General features: G+C 46.4%; 3 protein-coding genes across 3 annotated transcripts in view; 2 read left to right on the top strand and 1 right to left on the bottom strand.

The window, feature by feature from the left end:
• Window positions 1–22,202, top strand: part of LOC125943110 (uncharacterized) — a 492,224-nt gene that overhangs the window by 134,684 nt on the left and 335,338 nt on the right. The gene's annotated exons all lie outside the window — the stretch shown is intronic.
• On the top strand, window positions 1,812–6,002 carry LOC125943496 (uncharacterized). The gene is made up of 7 exons (XM_049662837.1): window positions 1,812–2,053; window positions 2,115–2,237; window positions 2,735–2,818; window positions 3,197–3,277; window positions 4,036–4,101; window positions 4,522–4,702; window positions 5,987–6,002. Exons 1-7 carry the CDS (start codon window positions 1,852–1,854, stop codon window positions 6,000–6,002), a joined length of 753 nt encoding a protein of 250 aa, XP_049518794.1. The 5' UTR covers window positions 1,812–1,851.
• LOC125943111 (uncharacterized) lies at window positions 6,772–10,849 on the bottom strand. The gene is made up of 3 exons (XM_049661506.1): window positions 9,291–10,849; window positions 8,212–8,333; window positions 6,772–7,229 (listed from the first exon to the last, which is right to left on the bottom strand). The coding sequence occupies exons 1-3, from the start codon at window positions 9,614–9,616 to the stop codon at window positions 7,003–7,005; spliced, it is 675 nt and encodes a 224-aa protein (XP_049517463.1). The 5' UTR covers window positions 9,617–10,849; the 3' UTR covers window positions 6,772–7,002.

Here is a 22,202-nt window from a genome sequence, read left to right as displayed (position 1 = left end):
TGTCTTTAAAGGCGTCATCTAAATCCTGTGTAGATATTAATTGATGAACATCAAATGGCTCTACATCTAAGGCAGTGGTTCTCAAATGGGGGTCCGCAAAACCCGCACTAACAAAAAAAGCAACCAATTTTTTTTTTTTTTTTGTGTGGCCGCTGCAAGTCTTGAGGCATTCTAGTTGGGGACTGCAGAAATGTTTCCCCTTCTACATAAGATGGCTGTAAAGCTTTTGTTGCAGTTTTATATCATATGCATGCGAGCATGCTTGCATACTTGAAAAGCAAATACAGAAACAGGTTGAATGTGGCTGCAGATATGTGACTCTGCTTAAGCGTGACTGCATCACGTATTGACAAGCTGTCCAGATTGAGTTGAAGTGGCACTTTTGTTTGACCATTTTTTGCCAAGTAGCAATAAAAGGCACCTGTTTCACGCCTCATGTTGGGTTAGTTTATACCCCCCCCCCCTCTCCTGTCATTGCAAGTGGTCCCCATCACTTCCACCAATCCACAAGGGGTCCCGACACATCCATGGCTGAGAACCATGGATCTAAGGCTATTATAGGGTGTTAAGACAACAGGAAGCCGCAAGATTTTTGTTGTGCACTGTTCCTATAGAAACAATATAGGGCAACAACAAAACTGTTGAGCCTAGTGAAGAATTCATTCAAGATCCTTGTGAATTTGGCAGGCTTATTATTACTAGAGGATGTTCATGCCCAAGCCTCATCAGCGTGGCATCACTGATTTCAAATAATTTTTATTTTGTCATTCTGCCAGAGTAAAAATTCTCGAAACCTGCTAGGCTGCACTTTAATTTAAAACCAGCACTTTATTAATTTTTACATACCACACACCTTTAGCAGCGCTTGAGCTAATGCTGGTCGTAATCTACTATAATTTAAACCACATGGCCATTGTCATCACATTATTTTTATATGGTCCTACAATATATTCCCACTGTGTACAATTGAAATATCTGCCAAGGACAACCGAAACAGTACGATTGCAAACTGCCGAATTCCCCATCTGCGGAGGTGGCTGGCTGATTGCCGTATGAGGTGCTTTAATTGTGAGCTGGCATTGATGTTTAAATCTCAACTGCTCTGCAAGCATCCAAAACAGGCTTTGGGATACACTCTTACTACAAGAAGAGAGACTATATAATGAGTGTTGCCTATGAAATATGGCACACCCATGATGAGGGATTGGCCAGGATTCTCCATGAATGCAACTTAATTGATAGTATATAATACTGATGTGTAACAAAAGTAAATGACAAATTAACTAAAAAAGTGACCAGGTCTACTTATGATTGAGCCACAAAAAGAAAAATGGAAACATGTTAATAGTATCAAAAAAGTGCCTGTGATCCTCCCAGTAGCAACAATATGATTATGCACCAACTAACAATACTCTTCAGACACTTCCTAAGCTGACATACCATTATCTACAAAATGCTATGGCCAACATGAAAAAGGCATAGCTGTCAACATGTTTTTGCAGTTGAATATGTTCAGAGAAAAAGAAGAAAATTATTGTATTCCATATCCTCACATGAAACACTTAAAAATATTGTTACAAGCCATTCTCGCACATTGAAGAAGGCACTAGCAAGGCGGTGATGAAGACAATTGAGGAAGCACTGATGTTATTTCCGTTACAATACAAACCTACACTTGCTCATTTGAAAGTGTCAGTGCACAATTGACCAATTGCAGAAGTACGACTGCGCATGCGCCAAAACCGGCCGGGGCGGGGCGTTGTGAGCGCCGTCTCCGTGGTTGGAAAGCAAACAGCTCAGTTCGGGCAGCCTTCGGTAGTGCTACGTGCCCCGCAAGTCCGCGAGCGTGACATGCCGGCCAACTGCGTCGCTTTCGGCTGCACGAGCTATTATTATGGAAGGGGAAATACTAATTTCTTCAGATTTCCATCTGCGAAGGTTAATGCGGGAAGGAGAAGTTTGTGGACGGCAGCGGTGAAGCGGTTGAACCCGGACGGCACGGCGTGGCAGCCAACAGTGCATTCCAGGATCTGTGGCGCGCATTTTGTCACAGGTAAGTGTGATAAAGCCTTTATTGTTTAACTTTTACGTACTGATTGCGTCTATAAATGCAGGCCGGCCGTCGAAGTTCGCTACGCACCCAGACTACGTGCCTACTATATTTACGTACAGAAAAGCTGGCAGCGACGCCGATGTTCGGCGGCACAACCGTGCCTCACAAAGGCGGGAGAGCAAACGTAAGTTACCCGATTTGCTTTGGCCAAGCCTCGCATCGTTGTAGTGTGTGTGCATGCTTCTGTGTGTTTCGAAAGTAAGGTGTACTAACAGGATGAAATGATGCCGAACGTCATCCGTCATCGAGCAGGTTACGTGCGCATTATTCGCCGCTGCAGTAAAGTTGTGCTACGTAGAGATGTGTTTTTCAACGACCGGTCGAGCTGGCCGCAGGTTGGTGCTCTGGAGTTTTTAGTTTGCCGTGATCTGGTTCCGCCACACCAGACTGCAAGCGAGTGTTGCGTGTTCAGGAGTGCACGCGCAACACTGCCTCAGGTGCACGCGCAGATTTGTACGCAAGCCAGGCATTTACGTTATCCTTCCTCTGAAATAGTCACATTATTGCTCGGCTTTTTCTATGACATATTTATTGATTCATGTAACATAACAAATTTTATTTCAACATGCTCTTAGAAGATAATACGCTTTGCATTGATATATATGTGCTTGACATCTGTAGGGGCTGCTACTATAGCCTCCCTAAACAGCCAAGTGGACCCCACGGCTCTACCAGGGAACGGACAGCCTGCTGCAGTCATTCAGGGTAAGCATGCTTCATTGACTATTCTTAATACATAAAAATAGAAAGTTTCTATGGAACAGCAAGCTGGAGTGCACTGATAAGTCTATATTCACTGTATGTAGACATGTAGAGATGATACTTTCGTATGTACTGTGTCACATTTTGAGGGATAACGTTGTATTGCTGTGTATCATTAATGCACAATATTTACCATGTCATGGCTAACTTAACGGTACTGAATGTTAACTTGGATGCAAGTTCATGTATGTTCTCAAAGTGTGTTACTCCGGGCAGATAGAAATAGTTAACAAAAAAAGTGATCACTGGTATCGTTAGCTGTACATGAATACAGCAGTTTCTGTTCCTTAATTTTATTGAGACTTCCATATTTATTTATAGAAGCTGAGCTGCCCATTGACCCCTCTGGAAGCACAGCTGCACCCACAGAGGATATGCCTGAGCAGGAACCACTAGGAAATGGTGAGAATAAGGCCACTGGCTGTAGCAAATCATGCTTGCTATGGTACTTATTGGGTGCTTACTCTTATGAAAATCTGTAAAACAAAGTATTTTTTTATTTGTGGAAAAGTAAGAGATGGCAAGTATTGAGCGTGGCTGTTGTAAATCAGGGAATTCATTCCAAAGCATATATGGCGAGGCTGACGGGGTGCCTTTTAAATATAAGGTTGTCAGCTCGATGCACATGTGAATTTCTTCACAACTGATTGGTCTTGAAGGTTGTATTCACGGTTGGAGTTGAGTGTGATATTTTTCTTCAAACTTGCAACTGATAGGAAAATATAATGGTGCTGTAAAAGTTATTTACCCTTGCACCATTCAGCAAGCACTTGCAGAATGTATGAGAAAATTGGGAAATACCAAGGAAACATGAAAGTGCAATGTGGTGATGCGCTGTTTTATTTTGAGTATACAACGAAGTAATCAGCCGCAACCAATAGAAGTTCTTTGTTCAGCAGTCGTGTTAAAAAAATTCCGGGGTTTTACGTGCCAAAACCATATGATTATGAGGCATGCCATAGTATGGGACACCGATTTTGACCACCTGGTGTTCTTTAACGTGGACCCAATACATGGTGCACGAGCAGCAGTCAAGTTTTAAGTATGTAATGATACAAATTCCAAGTCAGTGCTGACATTCTTAGTTTTTAGTGTCTTATACGAAAATTTACTATCAGCACAATGATATCAGTGACCTAAACTGTGCTATTTCTTCTCAGGTGACATGCAAATGAATCTTACTGGGCAAGGCACCGCTCCTGTGACATTGCAAACATCAGTGATTGGTAAGCAACTGCAGTAATTTAATCATAAGGCTATACCTTCACTATCATCGTGCCTTTCTTTAAAGTAAAACTTTTGCAGCTGTGAAGTTTTACTAATTTTAACATTCACTGCATTGATTTGATCAACTTTCTAGGTGCTTCACATCCTTCTCTGTAGCTTATATCTGCCTTGAAAGCTTGTGCCAAGAAATTTAATAATACCATCAGAAAATTGCATGTCAAGTGTTGTGTTCAAAGTAAACAATGGATTTAGCCTCTGGATTAGTAAGCGTACTTCATCGGGCTGCTCAACTGATTATAAGTTATTGTAATGTGGCTGTTGTCACCCTGTGCAAATTTTCTAGCAAAGCTGGCTTTTGTCTATTGGTTGCTTACATGACTTAAGTAGTTTTATTATCTCTTTCTATGCCATTATCATAGGTTCCCAGGCAAGCACCAGCTACCCAAGTGCTTCAACGAGCAGTGATGCACAGAGAGAAAGAGCATGGCTCCACCAAAAAATTGCTTCTTTAGAAAGAAAGAATATTAGGCTTGAAATGAAGCTTGACGAAGCGAATTCTAGAATCCTGACTTTAAATGTCATAAAACTCTCGGCTAAGAAGTGTGCTAAAATTTTTATACTGGCCTGCCTAATTATGGGGTCTTTCGAAGTCTCTTCGAGTACTTTGAGCCCCGAGCCAGTAAAATGTCGTACTGGGGTGCAGAAAGGAAAGCTAATAGTAATGTCCCTGGCAGACCAAGGGAACGGGAACTTGAAGCAGAGTTTTTCATGGTACTTGTGCGGCTAAAAACTGGCATGCCTGGAGAAGAGGTTGCTCGAAACTTTTTAATGTCCGCAAGCCATGTCAGCCGCATTTTTGCCACCTGGGTTAATTTCCTTGAGCTTGAACTGGAAGCGAGGGTGCAAATACCAACAAGGGAGATGTTAGCACCGTACCTGCCAGGATCTTTTCGAGGTTTCGAAAATACTAGGTTGGTGCTAGATGCTACAGAAGTTCGCATACAGCGGCCCTCTTCACTTAGTGCACAGAGGCAAACATTTTCAACTTATAAGCACTACAATACTTACAAGGTGCTTTTGGGGTGTACACCTGATGGCTATATTGCTTATGTGTCTCGTCTATGGGGAGGTTCTGTGTCTGACAAGACTATGCTACAGTGCAGTGGGCTTTTGGATCTTATGAATGACGGAGACGCAATAATGGTAGACAAGGGGTTTACGTTTCCTTATTTGCCACCAGGAATCGCAGTTTTCCGACCACCATTCCGTGAGCAACACGAGCCCCAGATGAGACCTGAAGCTGTGGAGCGAACGCGTCGCATCGCATGTGCGAGAGTCCATGTGGAACGCGCGATAGGACGCGTCAAAACATTCCAGATATTAAGTAGAGCATTTCCTATCAGCATGATGGATATTGCTGAGCAAGTGTTTAGGGTTTGTTGTTTCCTCTGCAACTACAAACCACCATTGATAAAGGACGAGTGACAGCTTCCAAGTGCTTGTTGCAGAGGTTGATTAAAGCGACACTTATTCTTTCTATGCATTCTTATTGTTTAGATTAGTGACTAAGTGCTCTTCTTTGATCATATTTCCCACTTCTGTAATACCCCAACCGGGTTTCTTGAGGGTAAAATAAATTGTCCTATGCATCTTTCTTCACTGCAAATGGTTTTATCCACTTTTGTGGCATCATTCTCCATCACTATTACAGGTGTAAAACGAATGTCAATTGCATTTTATGCTGGCATAGTACTGCCATTAGATTGCACTAGCACTCGAAAAGGTTGTCTTATTTCATTTTTGGTACATTGCAGGATGTTGTTGGTTCCCGTCTCGCTTTAATAAAATGTGTGGCCCACACGTAACCTCTGCTGTTGAGCACAGGAGCCCACTGCTCTAGCCACCAGGCAACAATCACTTCTTTTCTTTGTTGTTTCATTGACATCAACACGAAATACAATGTATAGTTGTTTATTAACATTGTCAAAACACACAGTTTACCCATCAGTTGACTTTGCTTGCTATTCTTTTAATTTTCATCACCAGGCCATCGTGGTGTTCGCACACAAAAAAACCGTTCAACAGCTTTCTGTAAGAGACATATTGCCCCTTTATATAAAGCCTGTTCAGCCGCTTCACGCGCCTTGTGAGAATCTCTGGTATCAGAGCATACCTCATAAAGTGAAGTAGGCTGGGGAGCATTTCAGTATCCCAGAACACTCTATTGTAGGGTATGCGCTGAAGGTGGACCTTGTTTGGCCCAAACCAGACAACAAAGTCACACCAATTGTGACCTGTGATGGCCATCTGCCCTTGAATTTGGAAATAATATTCATGGTCTGTTTTCAAGACAGCCTCACCATCTTCTAGCCTACAGCAAAATTTGCTGTCTTCGCAGGCTTCATCCATAGTTTGTCCCCGTTTGGAAAACGGGCACTTCACTTCGAGAATGCCCTCCTCTCCATCCGTCCTCACAACTCGATCTGGTGATGCAGCCAGCAGCGGATGGTCACTGTGTATATGCAGGCCTGTTTCATGCACTGTGACCTGCCTGTCCAGACTCCTTAGGAGGAGTGCATATGCCTCAACGGCATCCTTTTCATGTTCTCTTCCGTACACCATTGCTTCGGCAGACACTGCCCTATCACTTGGATAGAGCAGGGTCTTCAGCAAACTTTCTGGCTTGATGCAACGGCACACCCGCTTAAAAAGGGAGGCTGTAAGCCGGCCAACTCTGGCAGCATGCCAGTTTTTGTTGTCGGCTTGCCCTGTTGTGGTTGCACATATTTTGTCACGGTCGTCCTTCTCTATGGGCTTCAAAGATGACGTGTGCACTGATAATCTCTTGCACTCTGTCGCTCCACAGGTCTTCTTCGTCTCCAATTAATTGTGCAGATGGCTCAGGTACATGTTGTGCCGGTTGTTGCCCCATGTAGCGTAGCGCTTGGAGGCTGGGGTAGCATTCCGTGAGGCTCTCCCTGAAATGCTCCACTTGATTTTCGGTAGGGGGCGACAGGTGGCTGCATGGGTTGTATCGTCGCCTTTTTTTTTGGACGCAGTGGCTTGTTGACTTTATATTTGCGGAAAGAGATTTCCACCAAAGGCAGCCTTGGAGCGGGCTTCTTGGCTGCAATACAGTAAAATATGGCTTAGTTGTGCCACATAATTGAACTTTTTCTAGCCTAATACACAGAAAATAGGAAGGCCCACGTTACATATTCTGTTGCAGATAAGATGAACCTAGCAGAGCAGTCAGTATATTGCTGCAGTTGGCATTCTTAGGATGCTTCACTCACTTTTCAACTACTTTCCTCTGACTTCTCTGGGCAGGAAGTAGCGGCTGTTACACCTTCAACCTTACTGAGCGACGATCGTATTACCTCCACAATCCTAATCATGAAATGTGTCATCACCAGTGAGACATCCATTATGAGAAACAATGCCAATTCCAATAAGGTCGCTTATCATCTCCAAAAAATGCATACAAGAGGAGGTTAGATGTATACTGTGGCCAGCACAACATAAACTGAAGGAAAAAAGGTCATGTATGGCATTCAGCAGTGACATTTTAACCTTGTGAAAAGGCAGGAATAGGAACTGAAATATTGCAGCATGACTGTACTGATATAAAGTGCTGTTGTGTGCCTGGTGATTCTGCACACAGAGAAGGCCGAACAAAATCGATGGCTACACAACTTGCGTTCTGCTCCATGTGTGAGTGTAGTAACAGTTTTTGTCGGCACTCTATCAGCGCTATATTCACCACCATGCCTTGATGTGCTTGTTTCGAACATTTAGAGCACACTTTCCATGCTTACTTCCCGTGACAGTTGTCAGTGCTAGATTGCAATTAGTTTTGGTGGGGCCAACCTATAAAACTGTATGTACACTGAGTATTTGAATAAAGTTATTGTGTATGCAATGAAAGTATGTATTGTTCTTGACTTTGCTTAAACACAACTCACACATACGAACTGTTTTTTGTAAATATCCTGTACATGTGATTATGGAGCACAGCTTAAAAACTGCATGTTCGAGATGCCAAAATGCTACCATAAAGGAGTGCCTTTAAGGAGGTGTCATATGTAAGTGGTACATCTGTGCCACACCTTCTGCGGGAACAATCCACTTGCATGGTAGGTCCGTGCAGGCGACTTCCATTCCCTTGTCCTCTGCCAGATCCGCAACGCTGAGCAGAAGGCCAGCAACGTGCTGGCATGTCTCGCTGAGGCTGCAAAATATTTTTAAAAATAAGTTTTTTTCGCAGTCGTCAATGCGCGCTCATTTCTGAAACAAGTTTTAAGCGCTCGTCACTGAGTCAATCTAAGCAAATGCGAGTACGATTGAGTGCAATGTGAAAAACAGCGCAAACAGGTACGGCCAGTCTATGTTCTTTTGGGCATCTGCTGATAACATATGTATTATCTGTTAATTTAAATTGTGTGGTTTTACGTGCCAAAACCACGATCTCATTATGAGGCACGCCGTAGTGGGGGACTCCGTAAATTTGGACCACCTGGGGTTCTTTAACGTGTACCTAAATCTAAGTACACGGGTGTTCTCGCATTTCGCCCCAAACGAAATGCGGCCGCCGTGGCCGGGATTCGATCCCACGACCTTGTGCTAAGCAGCCCAACACCATAGCCACTGAACAACCACGGCGGGTAACATATATGTATATCTGATTATTCATTTCCAATAAATTTTGTGAGTCTGCGCTCGTCATTTCTTCTGTACTTGTCTGTTAAGTAGCGCTATCTTCCACCATGACTTCGAACCAACTCGGCCGAATATCTGCCTTGATATTATTGGCATTCGCGAGTAAGCGCGAGCGCACTGTCCGGCGGACGCACGCGCTGCCCACATTTAAGCTAATGTAAAGTACAAAATAAGCTGGCGTATACATTGAGGCCTTAGCGCTCGCAAAAACACCCTGAATAACCTGCCGCGTACTATAGCGCATGCGAAATTTGGGATACGATTAATACTGCTGTCACACGACCAAAAAATTCGACCCGGATCGGGCTTGATCGCGATCAAAAGTGCGCCGTGCGACACCTGTATAACACAGCAGTTTGACGAAACAGCACGAGACGAATAAGACATTGGCAAGCTAGCACATGTAGCACACCTACCGTTTCATGCAATAGCTAAAGTTCGAGAAATGCGACAGGCAGAAAGTACTCACCCGGCCACACATTCACAGTGCGCCCCGGCAATGTCGCCAACGGCTTTCTTGAACCATGCGGTAACCACGTAGATGCCCGACTTCATGGATGGCGTGCACGTAGCTCGTATGATGCCAAGTGCAGGGTCTGCGGTATTTACGTTAAGTTTTAAGTTCTTAACATACCCTTCTTCTTTCAAAGCCCATCCGCGGTGTGCCTGACGAACGGACGAAGTGTTGGCGTGCAGATAACGCCACGCATTGTCGCTCGTTATCCGGCACTCCGAGAAGTCGGTTGTCCATCCCGTTTGCAAAAACGGCAAGGGAATGGAGTCCTCTTCAATCATAATTAACGAATGTCACGTGCGACCACCAAAGAACGTCGACAAAACGTGACAGAAGCTGCGCTAACACAATGTCGCTACCCGATGCCGCCGTACGGAAGAAAGGCTGGAGCCCGGATGTTTTCCAACCAAGCGGCGAGGCGCAAGCTTCCTGTTTTTCGCGCTAGGTGGCGCTCTGACTTCTGCAAATGGTCAATTCGACACGGTAGAAACTAAATGGCACCATGTACTGTTATGAAGAACCCGTATGGAACAGACATTCCAAGGAAATGCAAATACAGCAAGGAGGTATTCGCTGTTGCTGTCAACATATTTAGCCAGTCTGAAGGGTAACATTAAATTCAAAAACACCTACAGGCCCACTATGCAATGCTTTTTCTAAACTATGCAAATCTGCAATCTGTGCAAGTCCTTATTGACCAGGAAAAGAAAAAAATATTTTGAACATTTAACGAAAAATAAATGTTGCAACAATGCAGAAATGTATCCTTTGTACTTTCTAGTGACATACGGGTAGAGACAGTCGGCGTGCACAGTTATTACATGAGACACATCTGGATCTTGAACTCATGGCAGTGCGGCAGGGCAAATACCACTGTCATACCTGTGACAGGCGTCAGTTACAATGCTGGATTGGAAGGAAAACTTTTCAAGTACTCCTTCAGAAGTCCAAGCATGTGACCAGTAAGTAGTTTGGCATCACTAGGGGAAAAATATAATCAATTTCACAAATATCACAACATCCAAAAAGTGGCACACCGCTTTGATTTTCAGCTGACAACTATTTTTGCTAAAAGCCTCGGCGCGTAATTTCAACCTCAGGTAGCTTAAATCTAGGTCACATGAAATTGGAAAATATAGCGGCTAATGTAACACTGAAATTTGCTATCTCGTGGACATATGAGCGAAAACTTAATTCGAAAAGGTTTGCTCGAAAGCAATGCTTTCACGGACGTAACGCTGCTGCCCATCGCGAGTCGTAAGCGAAAAAGAAAAAAAAAGAAATATACTAAGCTACACGATCAACAGAGTCTTGAAGAGGTGGTTTCAACAGAGATATTTGAAGCAGATCGTTATTGGATATCAAGAAATGTGCAGTGGGTCACAGCGAAATATGTGGTAACCGACAGATTGACTGTAGTAAGGCTCACAGCCTAAGTTTTTCACTATTTACACCGATAATGTAGCACGTATTTGCGCAATTAAATCACCTGCTATGCGCAGCAACCGCACTCGATTGAAGGCGCCAACGCAGCGATGCACCATTTGCTATTTCAGAATCACGAAAAACAATGTATTCACCGAAGTACAGCGGCGGTTGACCTGTCGGCAAGCCGTTAATTCACATATGGCGAAAGCAAATCTCACGGAGTCCAAGCCCACGAAACTGTGCTCGCAAGAATATCGCGCACGCTTGGGCCTTTCCGACATGCACAATAGCGCGCGCAGAGCGTGGTGCAGCCGACACCCATGCGCGCGTGAACGAGGAGGGAGCCCTAGTGTCTGAGTTCGAGAGTAGCTATTTCAAAAAGCAAAAAACAAACAACAATGTGACGTCACATCCGGCAAAGGAGAGTTGTTCTCCTTTTTCACCTTCTCTCAGCTCACGCATGCGCAGCGACATCGGAGCCCTCGGGGGCGACGTTCAGGTAGTTGAGGTGCGAGCTGCACATTCCGATCAACGTGCTTGCAACTGTGGCAGCCTAACGCACGTTTTCTGTCATGAGCCCCAAAGGAAGCAAGTTCCGAACGACCCACGCATACGGAAGATGAAGAAAGGCGTGGAATAGAGGGAGGAAACTACTCTTAGAAGCGGATGCCGCCGACCTTGTCGACGACGCACGACCGGCACACGTGGTTCATGACGACGCGGCCGTGTGCGACGATGACGGCGCGGCCGTGTGCGACGAAGTTGACGGCGTGACCGTGTGCAACGACGTTGAAGGCGCAACCGTGTGCGACGACGTTGACGGCGCGACCGTGTATGACGACAACGACGGCGCGACCGTGTGCGACAACGTTCACGGCGCGGCCGCGTGCGACGATGTCGGCAACATGACATCGGCGAGAGCAGAAGTTTTCGCGTCAAATATTCTGCTGCGGATTTCAGCTCCAATCCTAACTAATGAAGAGGTTGCGCAACGAGAGGAGACAAGAGCGGATACTTTGAATGCGCTGTCATCTACCTCTGCAACAAAGCGGAAATTTCAGCTATTGAAAGAAGGGTGTGCCGATGACGTGGTTCCCGAGGCATCATTTTTTATTGCGTACAAATCACTTTTAAATGAGCTGCTCTCTGCAGCAAGCTGCAATCGGTGCGGGGAAACACCAGTTCGTGTTGAAACTGGACTATGTCTTGGGCTTGCAACTAAAATGGAACTGTTGTGCGACAACTGTGGGGTGATAAGCAAAAGGTGGTCATCCCCAAGATGTGCTGGCACTCAGCAGGTCAACCCTTTTGAGGTGAACATTCGTGCAGTGAGAGCTGTGCAGTCTGTGGGTAAAAAACAAGGCATGTTGAATGATATTTTTTCCCACATGGACGTTTCCCATCGAGGACTGCATCACAAGTCCTACGGGAGGCTGCATCATAGGTATAGTCACCCTGCCACTGCCTCAGCAGCCATAGCAATAGAGTCTCAGAGTGCACAGAAGGTGCACGAGATCTACAAGGAACTTGGAGGTGCCCCAAATAACATTGATGTAATCTATGATGGCACTTGGATGACAAGGGGCCACACAAGCCACATTGGTGTTGGCTGTGTGATTGAATTATATTCTGGCCTTGTCTTGGACCACTGTGTCCTCTCTAATTATTGCCATGGCTGTTCTGTTGGCCCCAAGCCTGGAGATAGTATTTACTCGGAGTGGCATGAAAAACACCGACCACAATGCCAAAAAAACACCGAGGCAAATGCAGGGCAGATGGAAATAATTGCGGCAAAAACCATGTTCCAGCGGTCACTGCAGAAACACCAGCTCCGCTATACAAATGTCCTTTGCGATGGGGATAGCCGCACTTATACTGCCCTCAGTGAAGACAGTGTGTATGGTTTCATACCCATTCAGAAACAAGAATGTGTAAATCACGTCAAGAAAAGAATGGGCACTGCTTTGCGCAACCTTGTTGAGAAAAACAAAAGCAAGGACCGTGAGCTCAGCATGAGTGGAAAAGGCCGCTTAACACAGGGTTTAATTAAAAAACTCACGAACTATTATGGCTGGGCCATCAAGAGTAATCCAAGTGATGCGCCTGCCATGGAAAAGGCCATCATGGCTACTTTTTAACACGTAACATCGACCGATAATGAGCCGCACCACGAGCACTGTCCCACTGGAGTGAACTCTTGGTGCAAGTTCAATTCTGCGGCAGCCTCACGTCAGCCAGCCCCTGCACACAAGCTGCAGCTTCCTGCACATGTTCGGGCAGCACTCCTGCCTATATATAAGCGTCTATCTGGAAGGGAACTTCTCGAAAGATGCCAGCAAGGCAAAACACAGAACGCCATCGAGTCGCTGAACAATCTGATTTGGTCACTTCAATCGAAAAGCCAGTTTGCATCACTCGCGAGTGTTGAAAGTGCTGTGGCAGATGCAGTTTGCCGTTTCAACGCTGGCTGTGAAAGAGCACTGCAAACAATCACGTCGCAACTGGGATACAGTCCAGGTTCATGTTCACTGCGGCGGGCTGCTGGAAAGGATGCACGGCGCATCAAAAAGGCAACTAAGGTGTACGAAACTGTGGCAAAGAAGCGAAAAACTACATCAAGCTGCAAAGAAAATGTGTCCTCACATGCAAAGGACTACATCCCAGGCGGGTTTTAGGTGCTCAAAGTAAATATTTAGATATTCACATCAAATAAAACTGAGCTCTGTTTTCTCTGCTTTCATTTTTTGTGCTGTTACATTCAGTCATCCCAGTGCCATTTCACAACGAATGAAGATAAAATCATTTTGTCTTTTGCACTTATATCCTGAAACATTGGTGAGCGCAACAAAGCTGTCCATTTTTATCTGCACCTCATAAAAAAATTTATAAAGGATTTTTTGCAAAAGTTGTTAGTGAGACAAATCCATAGGAAAGTTCAAAAAAACATTTTTTACTTAATTCGGGATTTAAAAAATAAACCAATAGCTTTATTGCACAGAATGGGCCTCTGTGGACATGCTGATGTAAACATCTTTATGAACTTGTGTGTAATTAATTAATTTTGGGATGACCATTAGAGGTTGTCAAATGTTGTAACTCAAAAACTATAATAGATAGCTTAAAACTGATTTCAGTTATTATATCAGCATAACAAATCACACCTGCATGCCAAATTTCATCAATTTATTCCCTTAAATAAACTAATTTTTCATTGCCACGTCCCCCCTTAAGTTAGCAGGGACACCCTGTATATTAGCATCTGCACAATGTTTTGCAGTTCTTTATTTTTCTCAAAGCAGTGTTACAGTCTGAAGTTTTTGCTTGCAGACTATATCACTGACCACTTTAATTTTCTCATATGTCATTCTTATGGTACCTTTTTGAGGTAATTGCCCGGAACTATACGTGTCAAGTTTTTATTGCAGTACATTGCAACTGTGAACTTGCGCGAGTGTTCTGCAAGTGTCCACAAGGTGGACTGTCCATTTCAGCGTGCACTGATTGGATAGAACCCAGAGTCAGAGAACAGTCACCATTCGTCAGCACCGGCACTCAAGCTCTATCCAATCAGCAATCGCTGAAATGGGCAGTCCACTTGAACACTTGCAGAAGAGCCCCCCTGGCTCACATTGGCTTATGATCTAATAGCATATTTTGGCTAGAGACGATTTGATCGTCACTGCTTGTAAACTGATAACTGTAAATCTTACCCAGCTGTTTGAGGTACAGTGATGCCTTGCATTTTGCTTTAAGTGGACAAAGGCGTAGCTGGGCTTTTGGTGGAGCAGTCGGTGGACATGGCCAGAAGCACAAGCAGTGGGCCCCTGCATGTTCAAGGTAGGAATGTCCCATTTTATATTGCAGAATGCAGTTGTTGGGAACCACCAGAGCAGTTTCCACTGCACATGAATCTGTGAACTTACTCAAGTTTATAGTGACTATATGTCGCATAGTGTACATTGGTTTAGGAATATTTGCTTGTGATGTCTTTTGCATAAAATTGTTAGCTGTATAAATGTTAAGCATCTGTTCAAAGTTCAGTATTATGTCACATGTAAGAGGCCGCCTGTGGCACAAAAAAGAAGAGGAGCACGCGATGCCCGGTGTTCCGAACGGCGTGAGTGCGCGAGGCGCACCAACCGAGGCATAGTCGAGGCATGAACGGCGCTGTCCGTTGAGTTTCAACGTGGCACCGGGTCAGGAAGGTCGCATCTCCAGCTATGTTCTGGCGACGGGAGACTTGGGGGTCTGGTTGAGTCCGCGACGCTGGCCGTCCAAGGTGTGGCCGTCGACCTCGGCAAGTTCGGGCGAGGCTCCTGGACGGGCTGCAGCTTCTCACAGCCGGACCAGGCACCCCAGAGAGGATCCCCCTTCTGCGGCAGACCGGCACGTTCGAATCTCCTCGGGACGACACGTCGGCACTCCTGAAGAAGTTGCGACACATCCCGACGCTAGGCCTAGGCAGGTGGGCCTAAGCTACGACGAACGCCATCGCTGACGAGCTCATCACCGACGAGCCGACGAGCTCACCGCCGACAAGAGACAACGCGAGACGTCGGCACCTACGGCATCCTCAACGCTTCGGACGAGCACGACACGGACGCGACAAGAACTTCAAGACAACGATCTGAGCTAAGACTGACCGAGAGACTTTAAGGCGGAGCTAGGCTCCAGAAATGAGATAGTGGTTTTCTAGTGGTGTTGTATTTAGTTAGAGATTTGGATGTTCTTTTAAATAAGCTTTTTCGCTGAGTTATGTGTAGTTTTGCGCGCCTTTAGTTGTTTAGTTGTGGTTTTAGTGTTGTGTGCCGCGTGCTTCTACCTCTCCTGTATATATTAAATCTTCGTTTGCCGTGCCGCCAGTCGTCTCTCTCCTCCATCGAGAGTAGCGCATGCTCGCAACTCTCCGCACTCCCAAGTAAAGGTGACATATTATCATAAATTTTACTTTATATACTCTAACGCAGGCATGGCTCCAAATAATGAAGCGGACATTGGAATGTCTTCCAGCTTGGTTTCAGCTGGAATAGGAAGCAATTGCGCTTCTTCACAAGGTATGAACTTCAATGTGGTCGAGTGATCACCAGATAATAATTCATAAGTCCCTATGCTCCACAGTATAGGAAGCATATCTGCAGTACTGGCGGAGATTCATTCTGAACAAAGTGTGTCTGCTGGACCAGAGGCTGTGGTAATGCCACGCTTTCACTCCATGTAATGCCCACTTGCACTCAATTTATTGGGTATTTGGTCTAATTGTCTTTTTCTGTATAGATGATAGAGCACATGACCTGGCGGAATTTTCCCCCACTCCTGATGGCTGTGTAAGTAGGATAGTAATGTGTACGGGTAGAGCTTGCTTGCAAACATTTACATCAAATATTTTGCATTGCTTTGTTTAGTTCCATCTCTGCAAGAGGGTGAAAGTCACAGCAGACCAGGCGACAAAGATCTTGAAAAACAAGAAGGCCACAATTGTTATACGAGATACGGCCCAAGCAATTTGGGGTCTTGAGGCATTGGCCCTAAGGACAGTGAGTGGCTGATCAGTGCCTGGTGAGGTAATGAAGCAGCTCACACCTGCCAAAGTTCAAGCAAGATGGGCTTATTTGTTTAACTGTTCCGTTTCTTAATGCACATGGAATATTTTTTTCTAATCTCGTATTTTTCTTCTAAAGAACAGCTGGCCTACTGGAGCAGAACGAACGACCAGGACATTACAGTGGCTGCCCATGGAATGCTGAGGGTGTTAAGTAAGAAGATACAAGACAAAAAAGAAACTCAAGCTCGGCAAGGAGTAGTCTTCGAGGAGTCTAGCCTTTGCTGGCAATAAAGTCTCTTATCTTCTGAAACCTTGCCTCATTATTGCATGACGAAGTGCACTTTTTTTGACTGGGAACAGCATGTTTCTCATTTGAAATGCTTCCGACATCTAGCCAGAATGGCTTCTATTTCTGGCTGGAACGGTTTCCATTTCTGGCTGGATTGGCATCCATTTCTGGCTGGATTGGCTTCCATTTCCAGCTGGATGGTTCCATTTCCAGCCAGAACGGCTGCAGTTTCCGGCTGGATTGGCTTCCATTTCTAGCCAGAACGGCTTCCATTTCCTGCTGGAACGGTTCCCATTACCCAGCCAGAACGGCTTCCATTTCCAGCTGTATATATTCTGGCTGGAATCGATTTACTGTCTAATAATCCAGCTGGAACTGAAAATGCTTTCCACTTGGGTTACTATGTTATGTGCGTGTAACCTGTTTTAATTCGTGCTAAAGCAAGACTACGTCGGGTGGCAGTCGGCAAGTGCCGCACGGTTTTCGTATAGTTGACATCAAGTGAATCGACATTCATAGCAGGCGGTGTTTTGAAATGGCATGCATGGGTTCCCTCTAGCTTTTATTATACCACCCATGATTGCCCAAAGACTAACCACTTATGCCTCTTGATAGGTGCGTATTTCATGCTGTGAATAACAAACGCGTCATCGTTTTCGCAGTGGGTGAAGTGAAGGCCTAATGGAAGAATCTCAGATTCCTTCCGTCGGGTCTTTAACACGTTCACTGCATCGTGGGTCACGGGTGAGTCACAGCCTGTGCTCCACCTATGCATTTGCGAAATTACGTGCACTTATCTGCTTGCGGCTGCGATAACTTTATGACACTTGAACGCAGAGGTATGATTTTTGTTGCATGAGGATACACACGTCAAGAAGAACACTTGTCCGATGTTAAAGGCTATGACCCACCGGTGACCCACGACACACTCAATAAAAATGTTTTTATGCTGTGTGCGGCATGACCCACCGGTGACCCACGCGCGAGAGCTCTCCATCAGGTGCTGCAGTCTGAAGTACGAAATTGCAACTAATATATATTGTCTATTGCATTGGTCGTGAGGTGGCACAATTGTTTCTAAGGAGCCAAGTGGCGGCACGTTCCTCCATTGTGTTGCTTGCAAACTTTTCCCGCAGTTCTTGAAATATGTGCCATTGGACTAAGTGTATGAATTTTCCCTGCTGCTGTAAAACTTTTCAGCGTGCCTAATGGAGCCTCGTGTCTTTTACGGGCGCAAAATAAAGTGCAGCACCGAGGAAAGAAATTAACTTTGTTTTGCCGGGAAGAATGCGCCGGCAACTTCGCGATCCCCCACAGACGAGTCAAGTGCTTCAGTGTCAGATCTTCATCCATGGACAGACAGTGAAGTGACGAAAACAGCATTTACGAACTGTCAGAGACCTCGGCCAGCACGTCAAATGGTGAGCCAGACCTGCCTGGGGATTCTGAAGCGGACAATTCAGACACTCTCATTTCTCTCAGACCATCATTAAAGAAATAGACACCGGCAACAATCACTTCGTCTAGTGTGATGCCGCACTCTAGGCCACCCAAGATCAATCACTTGCCATCTAGTCATGATGCCCTGATGTTATTCTCCATGTTTATTGCGGAGGCAAATGATGGTGGATGAGACAAACAAGTTTGCCCAACAAGTGTTGGAGTCCACTACACCGAAATCTAAATCGCGGTTGAAGGATTGGGTGGAAACCAATGTCCAAGAAATGAAGGCATTTGTTGGCATACTGATTTGTATTGGTCTTGTCCACCTTCCTACTCTGAGCCACTACTGGGCAAAAAGTAACCTGTATGGCATTAAACTCATTCGCCAAAATATGAGCCGTGACTGCTTTTTGCTGCTTCTCAGGTTCTGGCATTTTGCAGGCAATGAATTGCTTGCAGAGTCGCAGGATCATGTCTTCAAGATCCGACCTCAGAAATTGAACAAGAATATTGCTGCTGTGCTTGAGCCAGGAAATGAGGTCGTGATCGACGAAACAATGGTGCCATGGTGTGGTCGACTTTCGTTCAGACAGTACATTCCAGGAAAAGCCCATAAGTACAGAGTCAAGCTCTTCAAGGCATGAACAAAAGACGGTTACACACTAAATGTCGACGTTTGTGCCGGAAAATCTGATCGACAAGTTGGTGTCGGACTCGCCGAAGATGTATGTATGAAACTAATTCAAAATTATAAGAGAGCTTGGTGCACACTCTACGTAGACAGCTTCTACACGAGCTTTCCGCTCGCTCTTCGCCTTCTAAAAGAAGACTTTCATTTGCGGCATAGTTCGCTAAACAAGGAAAGGGCTGCCAAAAGAAGTCACCGAAGCGAAGGTTGCGAAAGGCAGTGTGACCGGACTTCAGTCCAAAGATGGAGTGAAGCTACTGAAGTGGATGGACAAGAGGCCCATTCTGATGCTCACATCTGTTGCCAAACATGAAGCAACATTGGTGGACAGTGGCAAGAAAACAAGGGACGGCACACCAATCACGAAACCTCAGGCCGTTCTCAATTACAATGCAGCAAAAAAAGATGTGACTAAAGCGACCAAATGGCGTCTTACTGCAGCTGCCTTAGAAAATGACTGAAGTAGTACAGGAAGGTAGCCGTTGAGCTGCTTGTCGGAAGTTCGGACCGAGCGACAACGTGACTCTTCCCTTTTTGCGCCGGTCCGCGATGACCACTTGGACCGTCTCCTTCAAGCTAACGAGGAGCTCAACCGCAAAGTGGACCAGCTGGCCAATGAACTCAGCTCGCTCAAAGCAGACCACCGAGGCAGTGCGTCACGACAGCGACACCAAAGCCGCGACAAATCACCAAGTCTGCCTCGCAGCGTCTGCTGGTACCACCGCCGATACGGAGCATGCGCTCATCAGTGCAATCAGCCATGCCAGTTTGCAGGACATGCACGGGCTATGCACTGACGGCGGCCAGTGTTTCAGGCCCGCCATACAGCCGCCTATTCCATGTCACTTACCGCATCATGAAAGTCCGGTACCTCATCGACACAGGTGCCGAAGTGTGTGTCATTCCTCCTACGCTGGAGGACCGCCGACGACGTCAGACCACGCTGCCAGTCACTGCTGTCAATGGTTCAACAATAAGGACCTTCGGACACAGGTCCATTATGCTTGACATTGGCTTGAGACGCACGTTTCGATGGATTTTCTTAGTCACTGACATGCATGTACCAATCATCGATACAGATTTTCTTTGGCATTTCAAACTTGTGGTAGACCTACCACATAGCTGTCTCCTGGATTCTGAGACCCACCTAACAGTTCAAGGCGTGACATCAAGTTTACCACCTTTGCATTTCGTGCAAGCTCATGCCAAAGTCTCTCCGCTGTGGTCTACACTTTTGGAAGACTTTGCCGATCTCTTGTGTGCTCCATCTCTTGAAGACCTGGTACGCCACCATGTCACTCACCACATTGTGACAGTAGGAGCGCCGGTGTTTGCACGTGCTCGTCGTCTCGCTCCTGACCGTTACAAGATCGCAAGGCAAGAATTCGAGCATATGCTTGAGCTCGGATACGTCCGCCCCTCTTGTGGTGCCTGGTCATCACCGCTACACGTTCCCCAAGTCATCAGGTGACTGGAGACTGTGCGGTGACTATCGCGCCCTCAACAAAGTGACGGTACCGGACCGCTACCCAATACCACATCCAGGACTTCACGGCATTGCTGCACAGTTGCACCGTATTCAGCAAGTACGACTAAGTGAAGGCATATCACCAAATACCTGTCGAGCCTTCCGACTGTACCGAAGACTGCCATAATAACACCTTTTGGCATGTTTGAATACATACGTATGCTGTTTGGTCTACTAAACGCCGCACAAACCTTTCAACGGTTCGTGCACCAGGTTCTTCGTGGTTTGACGTGCTGCTTCGCGTACATCGAAGACATCCTCGTCTTCAGCACCGCAGAAGCGGATTTCGAACTTCACTTGCGTCAGGTTTTCATGCGGCTCCGCAAGTACAGACTAGTCGTCAACGGACCGAAGAGCGAGTTCGGAGTTTCTTCACTGTACTTCCTTGCCCATCGCGTAGATTCCCGTGGGATCTTTCCACCAGCCATGCGCGTGGAAGCTATATTACAGTTTCCACGACCAACAACTACGAAGAAACTACGTGGATTCCTCAGGCTTGCCAACTATTACCGCTGGTTTATTCCCCACTGCGCTGCTATCTTGCACCCGCTCCGTGCACTTCTGTCGGGTCAAACGAAGCCGAATGCTTCCATCTCCTGGACAGGCGACGCCGAGACAGCTTTCAGTTTCATCAAGGAAGCGCTCGCCAACGCAACACTCTTCGCGCACGCAAAGTGCGACGCCAGCACGTCACTCACCGTGGATGCCTCGGACGTCGCCATTGGAGCAGTCCTGCAGCAGTTGGTCGATGGAGTTTGGCAGCCGATCGCTTTCTTCTCCTGGAAGCTCTTGCAGACCGAGCGCCGTTACAGCACATTCGGTCGCGAACTGCTGGCGGCCTATTTGGCTGTCAAGCATTTTCACCACTTCCTCGAAGGTCGGCAATTCCATATCCTCACCGACCATAAGCTGCTCACGTGTCTTTCGACCGCTACCAACTCTTCCCACACTCCATGTGAAATCCGCCAACTTGCCTATATATCAGAGCTTACCAGCGACATCCGACACATCAGTGGCAAAGACAATCCTGTTGCTGACGCACTATCCCGAATAGAAATCAAAGCAATGGTGGATGAGCGCCCACCAGTCGATTTTGCAATCATGGCTACTGCACAATGCGAAGACAGCGAACTTTAAGTTCTACGACTCCAAGAGTACTCCTTCAAATTTGAAGATGTCCAACTTCCAGGCTGCGCAATTCCACTCATTTGCGACACCTCTACTGGACGTCCTCGCCCGTATGTTCCAGCGCCATTTTGCCACAGCATCTTCAACGCCTTGCATTCCTTGTTGCACCCCGGCATACGTGCGACTCAACGCCTCGTCACAGAGCGATATCTATGGCCACGAATGAACATCGACGTCCGCCGCTGGACACGTGCTTGCCTCAAATGCCAGCAAACCAAAGTCCAGCGCAACACAGTGAGCCCACTGGGTACCTTTACGCCTCCCGACTCGCGGTTCAGTCACATGCACCTGGACCTCGTAGGCCCTTTGCCCCCATCGAACAACAGCCAGTATATGTTAACGTGCGCTGATCGGTTCACGCGGTGGCCTGAGGCACTACCGCTCACCGACATCATGGCAGAGTCAGTCGCCTGTGGACTCATCACCGTGTGGATAAGCCGTTACAGAGTTCCCAAGACCATCACAACAGATAGAGGTCGTGAATTTGACTCCGCCCTCTTCCGCACTTTGTCCCAGATGCTTGGTGTCAACCACATCAAGACGACGGCCTACCACCCGATGTCGAATGGCATGGTTGAGCGATTTCACCACTAACTCAAAGCCTCGCTCATGGCCTCACGATCACTGATACCGTGGACGGAGCTCTCCGACTACCACTCGTCCTCCTCGCCCTTCTCAGCACGATACGTACGGACGCGTCCTGCTCCTCAGCTGAGCTCGTTTTTGGCACGACCTTAAGGCTTTCTGGCCAGTTTTTCGAG

This window comes from Dermacentor silvarum, chromosome 2, assembly GCF_013339745.2.
Source record: "Dermacentor silvarum isolate Dsil-2018 chromosome 2, BIME_Dsil_1.4, whole genome shotgun sequence".
NCBI lineage: Eukaryota > Metazoa > Arthropoda > Arachnida > Ixodida > Ixodidae > Dermacentor > Dermacentor silvarum.
Note: the sequence above shows the minus strand (reverse complement) of the source record. Positions and strands in the feature narration are given on the sequence as shown.

Bases quoted from the DNA above. Each gene is read 5' to 3' on its own strand.
- LOC125943496 (XM_049662837.1), top strand. From the start codon at position 1,852: ATGCCGGCCAACTGCGTCGCTTTCGGCTGCACGAGCTATTATTATGGA. The intron at 2,238-2,734 runs GTAAGTTACCCG...TGACATCTGTAG, and splicing joins ACAAAGGCGGGAGAGCAAAC to GGGCTGCTACTATAGCCTCC. The intron at 2,819-3,196 runs GTAAGCATGCTT...ATTTATTTATAG, and splicing joins GCCTGCTGCAGTCATTCAGG to AAGCTGAGCTGCCCATTGAC.
- LOC125943111 (XM_049661506.1), bottom strand. From the start codon at position 9,616: ATGATTGAAGAGGACTCCATTCCCTTGCCGTTTTTGCAAACGGGATGG. The intron at 8,334-9,290 runs GTGAGTACTTTC...AATATTTTGCAG, and splicing joins CACTGTGAATGTGTGGCCGG to CCTCAGCGAGACATGCCAGC. The intron at 7,230-8,211 runs GTGTGGCACAGA...ACTGTATTGCAG, and splicing joins GTGGATTGTTCCCGCAGAAG to CCAAGAAGCCCGCTCCAAGG.